The sequence below is a fragment of the Lagenorhynchus albirostris genome, chromosome 2 (genome assembly GCF_949774975.1).
Source record: "Lagenorhynchus albirostris chromosome 2, mLagAlb1.1, whole genome shotgun sequence".
In the NCBI taxonomy this organism is placed as follows: domain Eukaryota; kingdom Metazoa; phylum Chordata; class Mammalia; order Artiodactyla; family Delphinidae; genus Lagenorhynchus; species Lagenorhynchus albirostris.
Genome location: NC_083096.1, coordinates 35912034 through 35933664, shown reverse-complemented (window position 1 = coordinate 35933664; position 21631 = coordinate 35912034). Strand labels below are relative to the sequence as shown.

General features: G+C 38.2%; 1 protein-coding gene and 1 pseudogene across 1 annotated transcript in view; one reads left to right on the top strand and one right to left on the bottom strand.

The window, feature by feature from the left end:
• The window catches only part of CR1 (complement C3b/C4b receptor 1 (Knops blood group)), a 136063-nt gene extending 114676 nt beyond the window's left edge, over window positions 1-21387 (bottom strand). The window contains exons 1-3 of the mRNA XM_060141831.1: window positions 21270-21387; window positions 2642-2821; window positions 1929-2028 (exon numbers count right to left, since the gene is read on the bottom strand). Of these exons, the coding sequence (XP_059997814.1) occupies window positions 1929-2028; window positions 2642-2821; window positions 21270-21387 (398 nt within the window). The remainder of the gene's footprint in view (window positions 1-1928; window positions 2029-2641; window positions 2822-21269) is intronic.
• On the top strand, window positions 2910-3578 carry LOC132516423 (uncharacterized protein C9orf40-like; annotated as a pseudogene).
• Window positions 21388-21631: the final 244 nt, after the last annotated feature.

The window sequence follows — 21631 nt, the reverse complement described above, 5'->3', positions numbered from 1 at the left end:
TTCCATCCCCTGGTACCTGCCCCAGAATTAATCAATAAATCTCCTCCTCATAAAGCCAAGGCATTTTTTAAGTTGCTGCTCTGTCTGTGCTGGGACCCAGAGCAAGTGAGCCCTTCAAGAGCAGTCTCCCGCTGCCCTCTGGCTCCCCTGAAACATAAGCCTGCTGGTTTTCAAAGCCAGACACTATGGTGGTTTGTCTTCCTGGTGCAGATGCCCCAGGCTGGGGAGCCCAATGTGGGTCTTGGACCCCTCACTCCTCAGGGGGGATCCCCATGGTTGTGATTTTCTTCTGGCTTGTGGGTCACTGCATGGGGGGTGGGGTGCGTTCTGACTAGACCACATCTCTTCCCCTCCTCTTCATCTCAATGTGGACTTTTCTTTAGATCCTTAGTTGTAGAAAATCTGTTCTGCTAGTCTTCAGGTCACTTTCAGAGATAGTTATTCTATATGTACTTGTAGTTTTCGTATGTCTGTGGGAGAAGGCGAGGATTTTTCTACTCCACCGTCTTGACCTGGCCTCCAAATAGAGACTGTTTTAATTCCAAACAGAGATTGTTTTAATTCTCCTTTCCAATCTGGATGCCTTTTATTTCTTTTTCTTGACTAATTTCCTGGCTAGAACTTTCAGTATAATGTTAAATATCTGTGTGACAATTTTAATTTATATAAATGTGTATGTGATGTGGTATACATGTGTATCTGTTTATGTGTGTGTGTATGTGCTGCAGAAATATATTTCTTAGTTGTTGATCATGGTAAAATAAGTTTGAAAACCACTGTCCTAGAGAAACTTTTGCCCATGTGTACTAGGTGACATGTATGAGTATCTTTATATCAGGGATGCTTATAATAGCCAAAACAAAACAAAGCAAAACAAACTAGAAATAATCTAAATATCTAACAACAACAAAAAAAAGAAATAAATTCTTCTGTATCCAGACAAGAGAACACTATCCTAAATGAAAATGAATTAACCACAACAACATGAGTGAATATCAGAAAAAAACTATTAAATCAAAATCAATTTGCAAAGATTTTCATATAAAATCATGTCATTTACATAAAGTTCAAAATATGTATAACTAAAAATATAATGATTAGGACTATGTATGGGAAAAAATGGAAAAGAAATGCAAGGGATAAACAAAATTCAGGATGGTGGTTACTTCTGAAGAAGCTTTGGAGGTGAAGGAATGGAAACTGGGAAAAGCACATAGTGTCAAAGGTACTAGTGATGGTTTTTAAGGTGGGTGGGGTATGCATGGAAATTCATTTTATTGTTATTACTATTTTTATGTTTCACTTATGTTATTTTGCGTGTATTTTAAGTAATAATAAGTAATAAAAACAGAACAAAAGTTAAGATAAAAGGGGTCCCTATTTTTTTCCTAAATTTGTTGTCTCCCCTACAGATAAGCCAAGAGTATATCCACAGCAAGATTCCTGTATTGTGAACACTTCTGGGGAGGTGCTATCACAATTAAGATTTGCCCATCCACCACATCTACTCCATCATCCCAAATAAACAACTCTTTCCTACTTTTTCCTGAGTCCAACATTTCTAGCTCTTATTGCTCTGAGTTAAGAATATATGTGTGTTTGTTCCACTTACTTCTTTAGAATGCTGGTCCTTCTCATCTAGTAAATGCTTCACTTGGCTTTAGGTACATTAATTTGGTGTGCAAACACTACCCTCACCCCTCCAATTTCTAGCATGGTTACAGGTTTTTTCCTATTTTTTCAAATATTTGTTTAGTCATTGCAAGGGTAGTTAAATGCCTGGATTCAAGGCACAACTTCTACTTAGAAATCTTACTGCTCTGTTTTAAATGGACAGGTAGTTTGACTTTCCTTTCTGAGACTACTGTTAAGAGACTAGTGTTACAATTCTAGAACTGTCATCCCAAACAAGGCTACTGCCAACTCACCCTTCATTACAAAAATAATTGACAGTTGATCCAAACTGGGTGTCTTTGTTGATGTCCATTTTGCCATTTATGAGGTCTGGAAGAGATCCACATGATTTACCTATGGGAAAGAAGCAGAATGTGGGGACTGGGTCTAGAATACTCTGAACGTCTGTTAATACAGAGGTCCCAAACTGACCATAGCTCTTGTAGTTCCACAGATTTGCCACCTTGAGGAAACTCACAAGACTGCCTCAGGATCAGCCACCTACTAAGCACCACTTTCAAAAAGACCTCCCTTCCAGATCTCATCCCCATATTTTTTGCCTCTTAGAAAGATGTAAACTCTGTTTATTACTAAAATGCTTACTCTGTCATTCAACCAGTGTACATCAAAAGTCTTGAAGTTTGGGATTCTCTCCCCACCTACACTTTTCTTTCCTTTCCTGAGTCATTCATTACTTAGTTTCAGTTGTAAAAATGGGACACCCCTAGTGAATGGAGATTTTCCCTCAGGCATGCCTCGTGATGGTCATTTCTCGTGAAATGAACTTGTAATGAAGGTGCTAGGAACTCAAAGCAGTAGGAAGATATGACCTACAAGAATAACTCTCACATCTTTTTATACTTTAGGCAAAGTTACCAAGACACGTGTCTTTGTTTCAAACTTTGAACGACTGATCAGATCTTAAGGATTATTGACACAGAGGAGTCCTCAGTCTAGAGTTACTTACGCCTACAGTAGTTTGCAGGGCTTGACCAGACAGAGTTTTGCAGGCAGGTGATAGAGAACACTCTTCTGTAGTAACCAAGGCGGCATTTATACTTCAAAGATGTCCCAACAGGAAACTCATCTTTGTCAATCTGTTCTGTAGGCATGGCGAATGTAAGGTGCACCGGGGATTGGCATTGACCTGGAGAGCAAGACCACAGGGACGTCAAAGTTAGTGGAGAGGCCCTCCGCTCCCACAGCTACGGGAGTCCCGCTCCTGGCGGGCTCCGCCCGAGCCTTTGGGGCCCACGGGCAAGCGGCGTGCTGCCGAGCCCCTGACGTTCCACGTGCCCTGGAAGCGGATCCTGCTCCGCGACTTTCCTGAGGAGCCGGCGCGGCCACGGCTTTGGATCCCGCCGTCGGGGGTCTCGCATTCCGGGCAGCCCCTCGGCGTCCCGGAGCTGCCCCGAAAGCGTAAAATCGACGCAGGGGCTATGACTGAGCCTTCGGTTTCGCCCAGCAAGCGCCGCGATGGTGGGGACACTGGCGCCCCGGACGGCGCGGAGCGTGAGGGCCGAGGACTGGAGACCGGCGAGCCGCCTCTGCTGCAGCCGCCCGTGAGGCCCCGCGGGCCAGGGGAGGGGCGGTGGCGACGACGGGGCGGGGCGCGCAGACTCCCTGCGGGTAGACTGGTGGGCCGCGCCGCGCCAGCTCAATGAAGCATTTTGTCAGTATAACAACTTCCAGTGCTGGAGGAATCCTTTACCACCTATTGATCTGGCAGACATTGAAGGTGTAAGTGAAGACAACGCGACAAAACACTTCCGGGCAAGAATGAAGTGGTTGAGATTAATATGGAGTCCTGACAGAAGGAGCTGAAGAAATGGGTTTTTCTGAATTTGAGGAGACATCTCTAAGTGAATTTATGTCTTCTTAAGGAAAAAACTTATTTTCCATACTTGATGTGATATCATTCTCAAACCTGAAAAATGAGAAAAAGTTGTGTTTTTTTGTTTTTTTGTGGTACGCGGGCCTCTCATCGCTGTGGCCTCTCCCCCTACGGAGCACAGGCTCCGGACGCGCAGGCCCAGCGGCCATGCCCCACAGGCCCAGCCGCTCCGCGGCATATGGGATCTTCCCAGACCGGGGCGCGAACCCGTGTCCCCTGCATCGGCAGGCGGACCCTCAACCACTGCGCCACCAGGGAAGCCCAGGAAAAGTTGTTTTAAAGGTAAATGCCTGCAGTCACTACTGTACCTCCCAATAGGGATTTGTCAAAGATATAGTGCATTTACAGGAGAAGTATTTTATGTATGCATTCTTAAGAAAAATTTATGTTTAGGTTCTAGATTTGAAGATATCAATCTTATACAAAGGAATTCTGACAGTTTTAGAAATAGATGGGAAGCATTCAGATATTCCTCTTCTTGCACCAAAAAGTTAATTTGTGCTATATGAAATGAATATTGTTTTATAATAACTTATTAATAAAATGCTTTCTAATATATTTCATCAACTCTTCTTCGTTCAACAAATAGCTGACTTAAACGTCTATGCAAACTTAAAATGTGGGGGATTCTTTCTGAAACCTGGTATTGTTTCTGTTTTGTTTTATTTATTTATTTTGGCTGCACGCAGGTTTTCTCTAGTTGCGGTGAGCGGGGGCTACTCTTCTTTGCGGTGCACAGGCTTCTCACTGTGGTGGCTTTTCTTGTTGCGGAGCACAGGCTCTAGGCGCAAGGGCTTCAGTAGTTGTGACACACGGGCTCAGTAGTTGTGGCTCACGGGCTCTAAAGCGCAGGCTCAGTAATTGTGGCTCACGGGCTCAGTTGCTCTGCGACATGTGGGATCTTCCCAGACCAGGGGTCGAGCCCGTGTCCCCTGCATTGGCAGAGGGATTCTTAACCACTGCGGCACCAGGGAACTCCCCCCAGTATTGTTTTTTTTTTCTCCCCTTAGTTTATTTACTTATTTATTTTTTAAATTGTTATTGGTATAGTTGATTTACAATGTTGTGTTAGTTTCTGCTGTACAGCAAAGTGAATCAGTTATACATATACATATATCCACTCTTTTCTAGATTCTTTGCCCATATAGGTCATTACAGAGTATTAAGTAGAGTTCCCTGTGCTATACAGTAGGTCCTTATCCATGATCCATTTTATTTTATTTTTTTAATTTAATTTAATTTTTTTAATTTTTTTTAATATCTTTATTGGAGTATAATTGCTTTATGATGGTGTGTTAGTTTCTGCTTTATAAGAAAGTAAATCAGCTATACATATACATATTTCCCAGTATCTATTCCCTCTTATGTCTGCCTGACTCCTACCCTCCCTATCCCACCCCTCTAGGTGGTCACAAAGCACCGAGCTAATCTCCCTGTGCTATGCGGCTGCTTCCTACTAGCTATCTATTTTACTTTTGGTAGTGTATATATGTCCATGCCACTCTCTCACATTGTCCCAGCTTACCCTTCCCCCTCCCCGAGTCCTCAAGTCCATTCTCTAGTAGGTCTGCATCTTTATTTCCATCTTGCCCCTAGGTTCTTCATGACCATTTTTGTTTTGTTTTGTTTTGTTTTTTTAGATTCCATATATATGTGTTAGCATACGGTATTTGTTTTTCTCTTTCTGACTTACTTCACTCTGTATGATAGACTCTAGGTCCATCCACCTCACTACAAATAACTCAATTCCGTTCCTTTTTATGGCTGAGTAATATTCCATTGTATATATGTGCCACATCTTCTTTATCCATTCATCTGTACATGGGCACTTAGGTTGCTTCCATGTTCTGGCTATGGTAAATAGAGCTTCAATAAGCATTGTGGTAGATGACTCTTTTTGAATTATGGTTTTCTCAGGGTATATGCCCAGTAGTGGGATTGCTGGGTCATATGGTAGTTCTATTTGTAGTTTTTTAAGGAACCTCCATAATGTTCTCCATAGTGGCTGTATCAATTTACATTCCCACCAACAGTGCGGGAGGGTTCACTTTTCTCCACACCCTCTCCAGCATTTATTGTTTGTAGATTTCTTGATGATGGCAATTCTGACTGGGGTGAGATGATATCTCATTGTAGTTTTGATTTGCATTTCTCTAATGATTAATGATGTTGAGCATTCTTTCATGTCTTTGTTCGCAGTCTGTATATCTTCTTTGGAGAAATGTCTATTTAGGTCTTCTCACTTTTGGATTGGGTTGTTTGTTTTTTTGATATTGAGTTGCATGAGCTGCTTGTAAATTTTGGAGATTAACCCTTTGTCAGTTGCTTCATTTGCAAATATTTTCTCCCATTCTGAGGATTGTCTTTTCATCTTGTTCATGGTTTCCTTTGCTGTACAAAAGCTTTTAGGTTTCATTGGGTCCCATTTGTTTATTTTTCTTTTTATTTCCATTTCTCTAGCAGGTGGATCAGAAAGTATCTTGCTGTGATTTATGTCAGCAAGTGTTCTACCTATGTTTTCCTCTAAGAGTTTTATAGTGTCTGGCCTTACATTTAGGTCTTTAATCCATTTTTAGTTTATTTTTGTGTATGGTGTTAGGAAGTGTTCTAATTTCATTCTTTTACATGTAGCTGTCCAGTTTTCCCAGCACCACTTATTGAAAAGGCTGTCTTTTCTCCATTGTATATTCTTGCCTCCTTTATCAAAGATAAGGTGACCATATGTGTGTGGCCTTATCTCTGGGCTTTCTATCCTGGTCCATTGATCTATACTTCAGTTTTTGTGCCAGTCCATACTCTCTGGATTACTGTAGCTTTATAGTATAGTCTGAAGTCAGGGAGTCTGATTCCTCCAGCTCCATTTTTCTTTCTCAAGATTGCTTTGGCTATTCGGGGTCTTTTGTGTTTCCATACAAATTGTGAAATTTCTTGTTCTAGTTTTGTGAAAAATGCCTGTGGTAGTTTGATAGGGATTGCATTGAATATGTAGATTGCTTTGGATAGTAGAGTCATTTTCACAGTGTTGATTCTTCCAGTCCAAGAACATGGTATATCTCTCCATCTGTTTGTATCAGCTTTAATTACTTTCATCAGTGTCTTATAGTTTTCTGCATGCAGGTCTTTTGTCTCCTTAGGTAGGTTTATTCCTAAATATTTTATTCTTTTTGTTGCAATGGTAAATGGGAGTGTTTCCTAATTTCTCTTTCAGATTTTTCATCATTAGTGTATAGGAATGCCAGAGATTTCTGTGCATTAATTTTGTATACTGCTACTTTACCAAATTCATTGATTAGCTCTAGTAGTTTTCTGGTAGCATCTTTAGGATTCTCTATGTATAGTATCATGTCATCTGCAAACAGTGACAGCTTTACTTCTTTTCCGATTTGGATTCCTGTTATTTCTTTTTCTTCTCTGATTGCTGTGGCTAAAACTGCCAAAACTATGTTGAATAATAGTGCTGAGAGTGGACAACGTTGTCTTTTTCCTGATCTTCGTGGAAATGGTTACAGTTTTTCACCATTGAGAACAATGTTGGCTGGGGTTTTGTCATATATGGCCTTTATTATGTTGAGGTAAGTTCCCTCTGTGCCTCCTTTCTGAAGGGTTTTTATCATAAATGGGTGTTGAATTTTGTCGAAAGCTTTTTCTCCATCTATTGAGATGACCATATGGTTTTTATTTTTCAATTTGTTAATATGGTGTATCACATTGATTGATTGCGTGTATTGAAATATCCTTGCATTCCTGGGATAAGCCCCAGTTGATCATGGTGTATGATCCTTTTAATGTGCTGTTGGATTCTGTTTTCTAGTATTTTGTTGAGGATTTTTGAATCTATGTTCATCAGTGATATTGGCCTGTAGTTTTCTTTCTTTGTGACATCTTTGTCTGGTTTTGGTATCAGGGTGATGGTGGCCTCGTAGAATGAGTTTGGGATTGTTCCTCCCTCTGCTATATTTTGGAAGAGTTTGAGAACAATAGGTGTTAGCTCTTCTCTAAATGTTTGATAGAATTCGCCTGTGAAGGCATCTGATCCTGGGCTTTTGTTTGTTGGAAGATTTTTAATCACAGTTTCAATTTCAGTGCTTGTGATTGGTCTGTTTATATTTTCTATTTCTTCCTGAAAGTTGTGCATTTCTAAGAATTTGTCCATTTCTTCCAGGTTATCCTATTGGCATATAGTTGCTTGTAGTAGTCTCTCATGGTCCTTTGTATTTCTGCTCTGTCAGTTGTTACTTCTCCTTTTTCATTTCTAATTCTATTGATTTGAGTTTTCTCCCTTTTGTTCTTGATGAGTCTGGCTAATGGTTTATCAATTTTGTTTATCTTCTCAAAGAACCAGCTTTTAGTTTTATTGAGCTTTGCTATTGTTTCCTTCATTTCTTTTTCATGTATTTCTGATCTGATCTTTATGATTTCTTTCCTTCTGCTAACTTTGTGGTTTTCTTGTTCTTCTTTCTCTAATTGCTTTAGGTGTAAGGTTAGGTTGTTTATTTGATAAGTTTCTTGTTTCTTAAGGTAGGATTGTATTGCTATAAACTTCCCTCTTAGAACTGTTTTTGCTGAATCCCATAGGTTTTGCATCTTTGAGTTTTCATTTTCATTTGCTTCTAGGTATTTTTTGATTTCCTCTTTGATTTCTTCAGTGATCTCTTGGTTATTAAGTAGTGTATTGTTTAGCCTCCATGTCTTAGCGTCTTTTACAGATTTTTTCCTGTAATTGATATCTAGTCTCATAGTGTTGTGGTCGGGAAATATACTTGATATGATTTCAATTTTCTTAAATTTACCAAGGCTTGATTTGCCACCCATGATATGATCTATCCTGGAGAATGTTCCATGAACACTTGAGAAGACAGTGTATTCTGTTGTTTTTGGATGGAATATCCTATAAATACCAATTAAGTCCATCTTGTTTAATGTATCATTTAAAGCTTGTGTTTCCTTATTTATTTTCGTTTTTGATGATCTGCCCATTGGTGAAAGTGGGGTGTTAACGTCCCCTACTATGATTGTGTTATCATCGATTTCCCCTTTTATGGCTGTTAGTATTTGCCTTATGTATTGAGGTGCTCCTATGTTGGGTGCATAAATATTTACAATTGTTATATCATCTTCTTGGATTGATCCTTTGATCAAGTCTATTTTAACTGATATGAGAATTACTACTCCAGCTTTCTTTTGATTTCTGTTTGCATGGAATATCTTTTTCCATCCCCTCACTTTCAGTCTGTATGTGTCCCTAGGTCTGAAGTGGGTCTCTTGTAGACAGCATATATATGGGTCTTGTTTTTGTATCCATTCAGCCAGTCTATGTCTTTTGGTTGGAGCATTTAATCCGTTTACCTTTAAGGTAATTATTGATATGTATGTTCCTATTACCATTTTCTTAATTGTTTTTGGTTTGTTATTGTAGGTCTTTTCCTTCTCTTGTGTTTCCTGCCTAGAGAAGTTCCTTTAGCATTTGTTGTAAAGATGGTTTGGTGGTGCTAAATTGTCTTAGCTTTTGTTTCTCTGTGAATATTTTAATTTCTCGTCTCATTTAATTTGAATAAGATCCTTGCTGGGTTGAGTAATGTTGTTGTCGGTTTTTCCCTTTCATCACTTTAAATATGTCCTGCCACTCCCTTCTGGCTTTCAGAGTTTCTGCTGAAAGATTAGCTGTTAACTTTATGGGGATTCCCTTGTATGTTATTTGTTGTTTTTCCCTTGCTGCTTTTAATATTTTTTCTTTGTATTTAATATTTGATAGTTTGATTAATATGTGTGTTGGCATGTTTCTCCTTGGATTTATCCTATATGGGACTCTCTGTGCTTCCTAGACTTGATTGACTATTACCTTTCCCATATTAGGGAAGTTTTCAACTCTAATCTCTTCACATATTTTCTCAGTCCCTTTCTTTTTCTCTTCTTCTTCTGGGACCCCTATAATTTGAATGTTCGTGTGTTTAATATTGTCCCAGAGGTCTCTGAGACTGTCCTCAATTCTTTTCATTCTTTTTTCTTTATTCTGCTCTGCAGTAGTTATTTCCACTCTTTTATCTTCCAGGTCACCTATCAATTCTTCTGCCTCAGTTATTCTGCTACTGATTCCTTCTAGAGAATTTTAAATTTCATTTATTGTGTTGTTCATTATTGTTTGTTTGCTCCTTAGTTCTTCTGTGTCCTTGTTAAATGTTTCTTTTATTTCTCCATTCTATTTCCAAGATTTTGGATCATCTTTAGTATTATTCTGAATTCTTTTTCAGGTAGACTGCCTATTTCCTCTTCATTTGTTTGGTCTGGTGGGTTTTTACCTTGCTCCTCTATCTGTTGTGTGTTTCTCTGTTTTCTTATTTTGCTTAACTTACTGTGTTTGGGGTCTCCTTTTCACAGGCTGCAGGTTCGTAATTCCCGTTGTTTTTGGTGTCTGTCCCCAGTGGCTAAGGTTGGTTCAGTGGGTCATGTAGGCTTCCTGGTGGAGGGGACTAGTGCCTGTGTTCTGGTGGATGAGGGTGGATCTTGTCTTTCTGGTGGGCAGGTCCACATCTGCTGTGTGTTTTGGGGTGTCTGTGAACTTAGTATGATTTTAGGCAGCCTCTCTGCTAATGGGTGGGGTTGTGTTCCTGTCTTGCTAGTTGTTTGGCATCGGGTGTCCAGCACTGTAGATTGCTGGTCGTTTAGTGGAGTTGGTGTTGATATGGAGATCTCTGGGAGTTTTTCACCGTTTGATATTACATGGAGCTGGGAGGTCTCTGGTGGACCAATGTCCTGAACTTGGCTCTCCCACTTCAGAGGCACTGCCCTGACACCCGGTCAGAGCACTGAGACCCTTTTGGGAGGTCTGAGGTCTTCTGCCAGCGTTCAGTAGGTGTTCTGTAGGAGTTGTTCCACATGTAGATGTACTTGTGATGTATTTGTGGGGGGGGAAGTTCTCTCCACGTCTTACTCTTCTGCCATGTTGAAGCTCCTTCCCCCTTGTATTGTTTTAAAAGAGCTTTCTAAATGTAAAGTAGTGAAAATTTTAATTGGGTAGGATATTTGCCTAAGTTCCAATATTTAACATTTGTTAAACTTGACTTTGGGCAATCAAAAAATGGATAAAAAACAAGGAGAAATGAGTAAATGCTTCCTTCCCCCTTTTCCCAGGATAAGAGGAAAGAAATTTATCATATTTCTCTTTCTTTTCTTTTTTTTTAATTCCTTGGTTTTGGATTGTTTTGAGGATATGGTGTTTCACGCTTATTACGTTAGACTTGTAGTTATAAACACTGACAACACTTCAAAAAGTTTTGAATGGGCCCCACTCCTGAGAGATTCACATGTAATTGTTCTGAGGTGGGCTTTGGATGTAGCTATTTCTTTCAGGAACCAATTCTCCTTCCTCTCATTCCTCAAATGAACAGACCTGTTTGAGAACCACTAGACTAATGATAGTTTTTCCTGTTTAAAGGAGATGAGTAACTTGAGCTGAAGCTCTGCCTCCTTAATTAGCTTTGTTTTTATTTTGCTCTGTTGAGTGCTTTATTACAACTAAATTATTGTGTCATTATTACTGTTTTATTGTTAAAGAAATAAAGTTAACAATATGTGTTTGAGTTAAAAAAATAGTTATTGTAGAAATTTCTATGCTACTTTCTCTTTTTTTCTCCAGTATGTTTCATAGACGTAGCAGCAACCTATGTTGGAAGTCTGTTGCCAAGTCAGCACAAAGAAATTTCAGCACATGATTTGTAGACAAAGCTCAACAACTATGAAAGCATATTTTTAAGGGCATATTTTAAATATTAGACTCAGCTACTACCCCTTAAGACCTCATAGGTTTAAGTTAAAGTAATAAAAATACCATTTAGAGTCAATCAATATGTAATCAAGAAGAAATATATGCTGGAAAAATACCATTTTACTTTAGTTTTTAAAATCTCTCTTTTTTTTTTTAATCTCTTGTTCCTCCCCACACTTCCTACTAATTAATTCAAATAATGGAGGATAGATTGAAACCAATCAATTAACTGGTCAATATTTTCAGTCTTCAAAGAACCAACTTTTGGCTTTGTTGGTTTATGTTTATCTTCATTTTATTTTTACTAAAATTTTCTTGAGTTTATTTGGTGTTCTTTTTTAAAAAATGAATTTCTTGAGATAATTACTTAGAATTTTTTATTTTCAGCTTTTCATAGTCTAAAAAAAAGCTTCAGACTATTATTTTTATTCTAAGCATCGATTTAGCTGTATTGCACAAGTTTTAATGGGTCATATTTTCTTTTTTTTCAGTTTAAAATATTTGATAATGACCATTGTAGTTTCTTCAATGACCCATGGTTTACTTAGAAATGTTTTACAGAATTTATAACCATTTGAAGAATGTTTTCAGCTGTATATTTATTAACAAGTTTTGAGATTGATTGAGTTTGTTTTATGGCTCAGCGTATGATCAACTGAGATAACTGTAGGTGTATGTAAAAAATATGTGTCTGTGGTAGAGGGTGCAGTGCCCTGGGTATATCAGTGAGGGACAATCTGTTAATATTTGTTTAAGTCTTCTACACAGTTACTGATTTGTTGGAGGTCTGCTTATTCTACCAGATAATGTTCCATCTATTGTACATGTGTCTTATTTCTTTTTCTAACTCTGTCCATTTTTTTACTTTTATATATTAATATATACATATTTTTAACATTTTTATTTAGGTACAGTAATGTACCTTTATATATTTTAAAATTATATTTTCTAGTAGATAGACTCTTTTATTATTAGAACATATCTCTCTTTAGTAATGTATCTTGACTCAAATTCTATTTTGTCTACTTTAGTTATAAGGCAATTAAGAAACAAATAAAAAGTTTGTAGATTTAATCCTCAATATATCTATAACTATTTTAAATATAAACACACAATGATAATTTAAAGACAAAGATTGTCATAATGCCACATTTGTCAAATCAGCTTTCTTTTGGTTCATTTTTGCATAATGTGTTTTCCATCTTTTTATATTCATTCATTCTGTCTCTGAACATATATATTATTTGTTTTGTATGGAACACATAGTTTTTACTTTTATTTATTCTTTTATTTATATATTTATTTATTTAGACTGCACAGCAGAGCTTGCAGGATCTTAGTTCCCTGACCAGGGATTGAACCTGGGCCCTGGCAGTGAAAGCACGGAGTGCTAACCACTGGACCAGCAGGGAATTCCCTGTAGTTTTTATTTTTAATTAATTATGATAGATGTTCCCAAACTTAGTTCACAGCACTCTTGGGGTCTTAGTAATTTGTTCACGTCATTCCTAGCCAAAAAAGAAATACTTAACAGTTTTATTTATTAAATAACTGGACCCAAACCACTTAATAAGTCTTGTGCCCACCATAATTCTTAGTAATAGAATGTTAGACACTGCTCAATTTCTCAGACCTTGGAATCAGATTATAAACTGCCACCTAATTTCCTATACCATTAATTTTCATTTGGTACTTTTTCTTTATCACAGTCACTGCTGAAAACCCAGCTTTGCAAAGATTTGATGTCGCCAAGCAGAACTTTCTGCAACCTAATGTAACTGGGAGCTACTCTGAGCTAGCAGTTTGCAAAATACGTGAGAGATATCAAATATTGCTTTGTTTCCACTGAAAATTTAAAATATTCCTTAGGTCTCCTGTGAATTTATGAAGGCCACCAGGGCACCTCAGCCCACAGTTTGGGAAATGTAGTAGTATGACAGTCTTTGTATTTAAAGTGGAATTGTCTGTTTATATTTAATATAATTATTGATGTCTTTGGGACTCAATCAATCATCTTACTATTTGTTTTTTATTTATCCTATGTTTTCTATGTGCTTTATTCTCTTCTATTTTGCCTTCTTATTGATTATCAATTGTACTTATTATTTTACTTATTTCTTTTTATTAGATTATTATGAACATAATAATAATCTACTTTTATTGTTCCTTTAAAGATAATGTGCATCCCTCCAACATAGGAGCACTTCAATACATAAGGCAAATACTAACAGCCATAAAAGGGGAAATCGACAGTAACACATTCATAATAAGGGACTTTAACACTCCACTTTCACCAATGGACAGATCATCCAAAATGAAAATAAATAAGGAAACACAAGCTTTAAATGATACATTAAACAAGATGGACTTAATTGATATTTACAGGACATTCCATCCAAAAACAACAGAATACAAATCTAGAAACAATAAATGCTGGAGAGGGTGTGGAGAAAAGGGAATACTCTTGCACTGCTGGTGGGAATGTAAATTGATACAGCCACTATGGAGAACAGTATGGAGGTTCCTTAAAAAACTACAAATAGAGCTACCATACGACCCAGCAATCCCACTACTAGGCATATACCCTGAGAAAACCGTAATTCAAAAAGAGTCATGCACCAAAATGTTCATTGCAGCTCTATTTACAATAGCCAGGAGATGGAAGCAACCTAAGTGTCCATCATCAGATGAATGGATAAAGAAGATGTGGCACATATATACAATGGAATATTACTCAGCCATAAAAAGAAACGAAATTGAGTTATTTGTAGTGAGGTGGATAGACTTAGAGTCTGTCATACAGAGTGAAGTAAGTCAGAAAGAGAAAAACAAATACCGTATGCTAACACATATATATGGAATCTAAGAAAAAAAAAAGTCATGAAGAATCTAGGGGTAAGATGGGAGTAAAGACACAGACCTACTAGAGAATGGACTTGAGGATATGGGGAGGGGGAAGGGTAAGCTGGGACAAAGTGAGAGAGTGACATGGACATACATACACTACGAAACGTAAAATAGATAGCTAGTGGGAAGCAGCCGCATAGCACGGGGAGATCAGCTTGGTGCTTTGTGACCACCTAGAGGGGTGGGATAGGGAAGATGGGAGGGAGGGAGACACAAGAGGGAAAAGATATGGGAACATATGTATAAGTATAACTGATTCACTTTGTTATAAAGCAGAAACTAACACACCATTGTAAAGCAATTATACTCCAATAAAGATGTTAAAAAAAAGATAATGTGCATCCTTAACATAGTAACAGGTAATTAACAATTATAACTTCCCCAACAATTTAAGAACCATAGAAAATGCTAACTCCATTTACTTCCCTCCTGTCTTTTGTTCTATCATTATCATGTACTTAAATTCTACATACATTTTAAACTAACACTAGTCATAATCAATGTACACACTGCAGGCTGTTTGCTGGGCTGTAACCATTTGCTGCTAACCTGGACCCTAATGGCAATGGATTCCCTCAGCAGGCTCAGCTAAAATTTTGAAAATCTGTGTGGAAATATGCGGTAGGCTAGATAATGAGCTCCCAAAACATCCATGCCCTAATCCTTGGAAACTGTGAATGTTACATAGGACGGCAACAGCACTTTGCAGATGTGATTCAGTTAAAAACCTTGAAATGGGAAGATCATCCTGGATTATTTGGATGGACCCTAAATTTAATCACAAAGGTCCTTATAGGAAAGAAGCAAAGGATCAAAGGAGACCGAAGAAGATTTGAAAATGGTGCGCTGCTGACTTTGAAAGTAGAGAAAGGGGGCCACGAGCCAAAGGCTGTACACTGCCTCTGGAAGGTAGAAAGAGCAAGGAAACCTATACTCCACTTGAGCATCCAGAAAGAACACAACTCTATGGACCCACTGTAGATTTTGACCTCCAGAACTTTAAGAGAATAAATTTCTGTTGTTTTAAGCTACTGAGTTTGTGGCAATTTGTTATAGCAGCAATCAGAAACTAACACAAAAGATAATGGCACACGGTGTTAAAAAGTTTGAATTTGTAGAGACCTGGCTTTGAATCCAATGTCTTCTACTTACTAGCTGTGGTGTCTTAGATGAGCAGCTTAAATTTCTCTGAGCCTCAGTTTCACCTTCATAAAAGTGATAATAATATTTACCTAGTACTTTCGCTGAGAGGGTCAAAGATGCAAAGTATTTAGTAGCATCTTACACATAGAAAGCACTTAATAAATTGTTGTTATAGTAGTTATCATCCATAGAGAAAGGTAGATGCTAACAGGTAGATTCGAATATTCTGCAAAAGTGGGCATGCTCACTTTGCTTCCAAGAGCTTATTTTCTACCTAGGTGTTCAGAGCTAGTTTAGAATAAACTTGTCTAGTTGGAAAAGCCCTGAAGGACCTCAGTGACCAATGATCTCAGAAGTTCTCCTGAATGAGTGTGTCCCAGATTCAGGCTGGGATTTAATCTCTGTAACCCATGAGTTCTATCATGGTTCCCACGGGACCACTGACAGACATGAGAATTCCTGAAGAAACTGGATCCAGCTAGCCATTAGGCCTACAGAGTTGCTAAGTTGCTTTTTCCTGTTTAATGGCTTTAATCAGAATTAGGGGACTTAATCTGTGTACCCTACTTAAGCAAAGGATGGTGATCCAAGAAAGCTCATATTTCTTAATTATTTTTCCTAATATTAGACAGTCTTATATCTATCACTACACATTCTCTTTATTAAACCAGCAATTGTTAAGCACGAGTGCCCTTGCCTAGGTTTCTTTCCTCATCTTGTACCACTGTCTCCTCTGACTGAGCTGTAGCCCTTCCCCGCCACAACCCATTCTCCCCCTTCTTTAAGATATATGTTCTTTCTTCTTTCTGGATATTCCCTCCATGTGATTACTTTTATCTTCATTCTGACTTTCACTCTTCTTCCAGGTCTCTGCTAAAATGCTGCTTCCTTTCTGAAGCTTTCCCTGACCCTCCCAGGGATTTTGAATCTGGACTACTTCCCTCTGCCCAGCCCTATAATAATTTCTAACTGGGCAGTTTACTTTTCCTTTTATATCACTTACTGTAAGTTGTGTTTTTTATATTTATGTGCTTTTAAAAATATCTATTTCTCTCAATAGGTATTAGACATGTGTATTAGATATGCATAATATGAAGGCAAGAAGCCGCATGATTTTTGCTCCTCTAAACTAATACCTAGCACTCAATTATAAGCAGTCTGTGCATATTTGTTGCAATGAATAGATGAATGATGAATTACCTACAAAACAAAAAAATCAAGAGTCCGGGCTATATCCCTAAAAGCTTTAATTCAGTGGTTGTGGGTTACAGCCCACAAAACTATCTTTTTAAAAAGCTTCACAGGTGATTTTGATAGATAACAGCACTTTGAGAACCACCGTGACAAACAGGAAAAACTACTAAGTGAAAAACAACTCCTGTGATTCCAAATGTTATGCCTTCACCTTTTCTTTAGTTGATATGTGGGATGAGTGTAATTTTGATATTCATCTCATCCATTGATGCTGGACAAGGGAAAGGATTCCAAATGGACCTTCTGGTGCCAAAAGTTTTACTAGGAGAGGCTGAATGTCCCAGCAAAGCTCACAAGGAGAAGACAGAGATCTAAAACAAAAAAGCAAATGGAATGGATAGTTCTTGGAATGGCATTACTTTCCTTTAATTACCTAAAATTCTTACCTGAGTTCTGGGTATAGCATATGGAATAATTAAAAATTCAAATTTGGATAATATCCCAAATAAAAAAGAATATATGAAACTTCACCTGAGAAAGCTTGATCTAGTTTCTTTTTCCTCCTTCATTGCCAATCCCTCAAATTATGGATGGTTCCTATGATAACTATATTAATATGAACTCTGTAAACTCAAGATATACAAGAGTTTACAAAAAGACTTTTTGTATAGCTTTATTAAGATATATTAAATACAGTAAGTGTACAATTTGATGACTCTTGACATATGTATGTACCATGAAATGATCACCATAATCAAGAAAACAAACATTTCCATCACACTCCCTACAGTTTCCTAATGTTTCTTTGTAATCCATCCATCTCTCTATCTCCTTCTTTAGGCAACCTCCAACCTGCTTCCTCTTACACAGATTGATCTGACTTCTAGAATTTTCTATAAACTGAATCACTCAGTTTGTACTTTTTATTTTTGTCTAGCTTTCACATAGCATAATTATTTTGAGAATAATCCAGGTGTTGCATATAAAAATTTGTGTGGTTTTGTTTTGTTTTGTTTGCTGAATAACATTCAGTTGCAAAAATACACCTTAATTTAGTTTACCCTTTCAGTTGTTGAAGGACTTTTGAATTGTTTCCAGTTGTTGGCTGTTACAAATAAAACCGCTATAAAAATTCATGAACAAGTCTTTATGAGGACATATGCTTTCATTTCTCTTGAGTAAATGCCTAGGAGTGAAATGCTTAGATACATGTGTGTTTAACTTTTAAAGAAACGGCCAAAACTCTGTTTCCAAAGTGGTTGTATCATTTTACCAATGAGCAATGTATGATAATTCTAGTTACTTCACCTTATAGCCAATACTTGGCATGGTGAGTTTTTAAAATTTTAGCCATTCTGGTGGGTGTATAGTGTCATCTCATTGTGATTTTTGTCTTGGATGTCCACTTTGAAATACACCTGACTCAAAACTTCTACTCAAGGCAGGTTGATTTATTCTATACTATAAGTACAAACTACCCTTTATTTCTTCCATGTCTGTTCAAACATGAGCTGACAACCTGGAGTATGCTCTGCTGCCCATACTGCATACTCTCCTTTCTTGAAGGGACCTGAAAATGTTTTGCTTAAGTAACTCTTTAAGTTAAAGAAAAAAGAGCATGCACTTCAAAATTTTTTTAAATATTTTATATTTAAATATTTAAATATATTTATATATTTTATGATATATATTAAATGTTATATATTTGGTGTATTATATAATATATAATATGTACTACATACTTTGTTATAATGTATAATATACATTAGATTTTCTATATGGCATAATATAATATATACTTTGGTATTAAATAATATATGATATTTAATATACACATTATGTATTATATAGATTAATATTATATATTATATATAATATATACAAACTATAAGAAGTTAATATTAGATATTACATTATAATATATATTATATAACTTAATAAAGCTATTATATATAATTATATGTTTGCAATATACAATGTAATCATACATGCTATATTATATAACAGCATAAATATAGCATATTTTATAATATGAATATAACAATTTATGTATATAAAACAGTATGTTATATTACAGAATATAACATAATTATATTGTTAATTTATATGTAACATGTTATATTATGTATATTTAAATGTTAAATATATTTAAACATGTATATTTACCAAGTGAGGGCGTCAGAGTCTGCTCCATGTGCAAAGTGGTCCTAGCAATGCTTAACTAGTGTGCTAATTTTTATGTAAAATAAATATTCCTGTGAAACATGCTTTACAATCTTTTTTTTTGGATTCACTCCTCTAGTGCTGTTAAAGCCATGCTCCTTCCACTCAGGTTAAGATCACTGGATCTCCCTTTTCAATCACCCCATGGCCTTCACGCTCTTGTGTGACTTCTTAGTAATGGTTTTGTAGATCCCCGTGGGGATTTTCAGGTTATAAAACCCTGTCACACACACTACCTCATCTGATTTTTACAATAACCCTCTCAGATAGCAGAATGCCAATTATGTTTATTTTATATGTGTGGACTCTCAAGATCAGGAATGTTAATTGACTTGCTGGGTTCAAGGCTCCCAGCTAGTAAGTAGCAGAGGCTGGGCAAACCAGAGCCCTCGCCTCCTAATTAAGGAGATTTCATAAAACCCCACCACCCTACCACCCTGTATGCATACACCTTGGAGGCATAGCTCTCTCTTACATTTCTTTCAAACTCCAAAGTGCTGTGCACACTGTCAGTATTCCATCAGCATTTTCTTTAGCTAAATTACTTTGGCAAGTAAATTACTAGATAGTTTAGTTTAGGCTGTTTCACATTTTGAAGTTATTATGATGACCTTAGGAAATTTTGTTTTGTAATTAATAGTGTCTGGCGGGGAGGGAGAAGGGTAAGCTGGGACGAAGTGTGAGAGTAGCACTGACATATATACACTACCAAATGTAAAATAGATAGCTAGTCAGAAGAAGCTGCATAGCACAGGGAGATCAGCTTGGTGCTTTGTGACCACCTAGAGGGGTGGGATAGGGAGGGTCGGGGGGAGACACAAGAGGAAGGGGATATGAGGTTATATGTATACATATAGCTGATTCACTTTGTTATGCAGCAGAAACTAACACAACATTGTAAAGCAATTATACTCCAATAAAGATGTTAAAAAAATTAGTTCTATAAATTGAACAAATGTTACATTAAAAATAAAGAGATAAATTGACATTGAAAAAAATAGTGTCTGTGATTGTACTGTAATAGTAATTTAATAAACATGGACAGGCTACAACAACATTCCAGTAAGAAGGGAGCCAGATAGCCACAAAGTCTGCAAAAATTATAAGCACAGATTGCTTAACTTACTTGGCATGCTTCTCTTCTGAAAATAAAGCTTTAGGTTTTATCCCATTTCTTCAGTGAACAGGTTCTTTTATGACGTCTAAGGAGATAAGATATTAATAGCAATTTCTTTGGAAACTTGGTTTCCCTTTTCCTCTTAGAAGAGAAGGCACAATCAAGTAGTGAATGGGGCTTCCGTGGTGGCGCAGTGTTTGAGAGTCCGCCTGCCGATGCAGGGGACAGGGGTTCGTGCCCCAGTCCGGGAGGATCCCACGTGCCGCGGAGCGGCTGGGCCCGTGAGCCATGGCCGCTGAGCCTGCGCGTCCGGAACCTGGAGCCTGTGCTCCGCAGCGGGAGAGGCCACAGCGGTGAGAGGCCCGCGTACCGCAAAATAAATAAATAATGAATGCAAAACGTCTAGTGACTGCGAAGAGCAAACTGAGTTGTCAAGAAGAGGCTGGGCAAAAAAAGACTGTCTCTTCAACCAAGATGTTGACAAGAGTCTAAGCAACTAAGAAGACTTCTAGGAAAGCCAAAAATAAGAAGAGAAGGGTTCTAATCTCTGTTTACCTGTTTGAAGCTAACGGAAGGAAGGGAGGATGCCACATCAAAATTTTCATGATAGTTTTGTTCTAAACAATTGACTAAAATAGGACAATATGTAAACATCTCTACACTCTCCTTCTACTGGTAACCGTTACACTGAGGGTTCTGCAGCTTAGCTAGCTCTTCTAACCCCAAGCACCTGGGATCTGTAATGATGGCAGTGGTTGTTTGGGGTGTGGGTGGGGTGAATATAGCGGGATGCAGGGCACTTTTCAGGTGATAATTGCACCCCCTGGACTGCTTGTCCAAACACTCTCATGAACAAAGAGCTGAAGTAATGACGATAGAAATCAAGTGGCAGGCCCTGTGTTAGACCTTTGACACGCTTTATGCCATTTAGGTACCAACTCCATGAGGTACAGAGATCAGTATTCGCATTGACAGATGACGAAACACATGTAGCAACTTTCCTCACAATTAATATGTTTCTAGGATTAGAACCCAAGTTTGTCGAATTTCCAACCCCCCTTTCTTTCCTTGTGATCAGCGCCGCACTGCTATAAGCCAGTCTCTGTATTAACACAAAGGCAAACAATTCCGTGCAGCACCTGTTCATCGTCTGCGCTGAGCACAACATAAGCCCCCCGACGAGAGGAATTCGACCAATGCCAGCAGGGTCCCGGGACACAGAGGGGAATCCCGGAGCCGACTTGCCTTCTCGCGCGCCTAGCGCATGGAAAGAGACACTTCGGACGCGAGGGCCAGCGAGGTAGTGCCCGCCGCGCCCGCTCCCGCGCCCGCTCCCACGCCCCCCCGCATCTCACCCCAGGCCGCCGGCAGCTCGAGCAGCACCAGAATCGCCAGGAGGGCTCCTCCGGGGCAGAAGGTAGGGAACGCTGGCGGCAGGAGAGGCTCCCGGCTCCTTGGAGAAGTGGCTCCCATCGTCCCCAAGGGCCTCTAGGAACCAGATACGATCTCGGAGAAAATCGAAGTCAGGGGAAAGTGCAGCCGAGAGAAGTACCACACACACGGTTCCGCTCCCAGAGTCTGAGAAGCGTGGCGGAGGTTCCGGGACAAAAAGCTTTTGACCACAACTTCCCCTTGGTGAGCAACGTCTTGTTTACTCGCAGTTTGCATTGTTTCTAACAAGTATCACTCCCAAAGACCACCTTAGAGATCCAGGTAC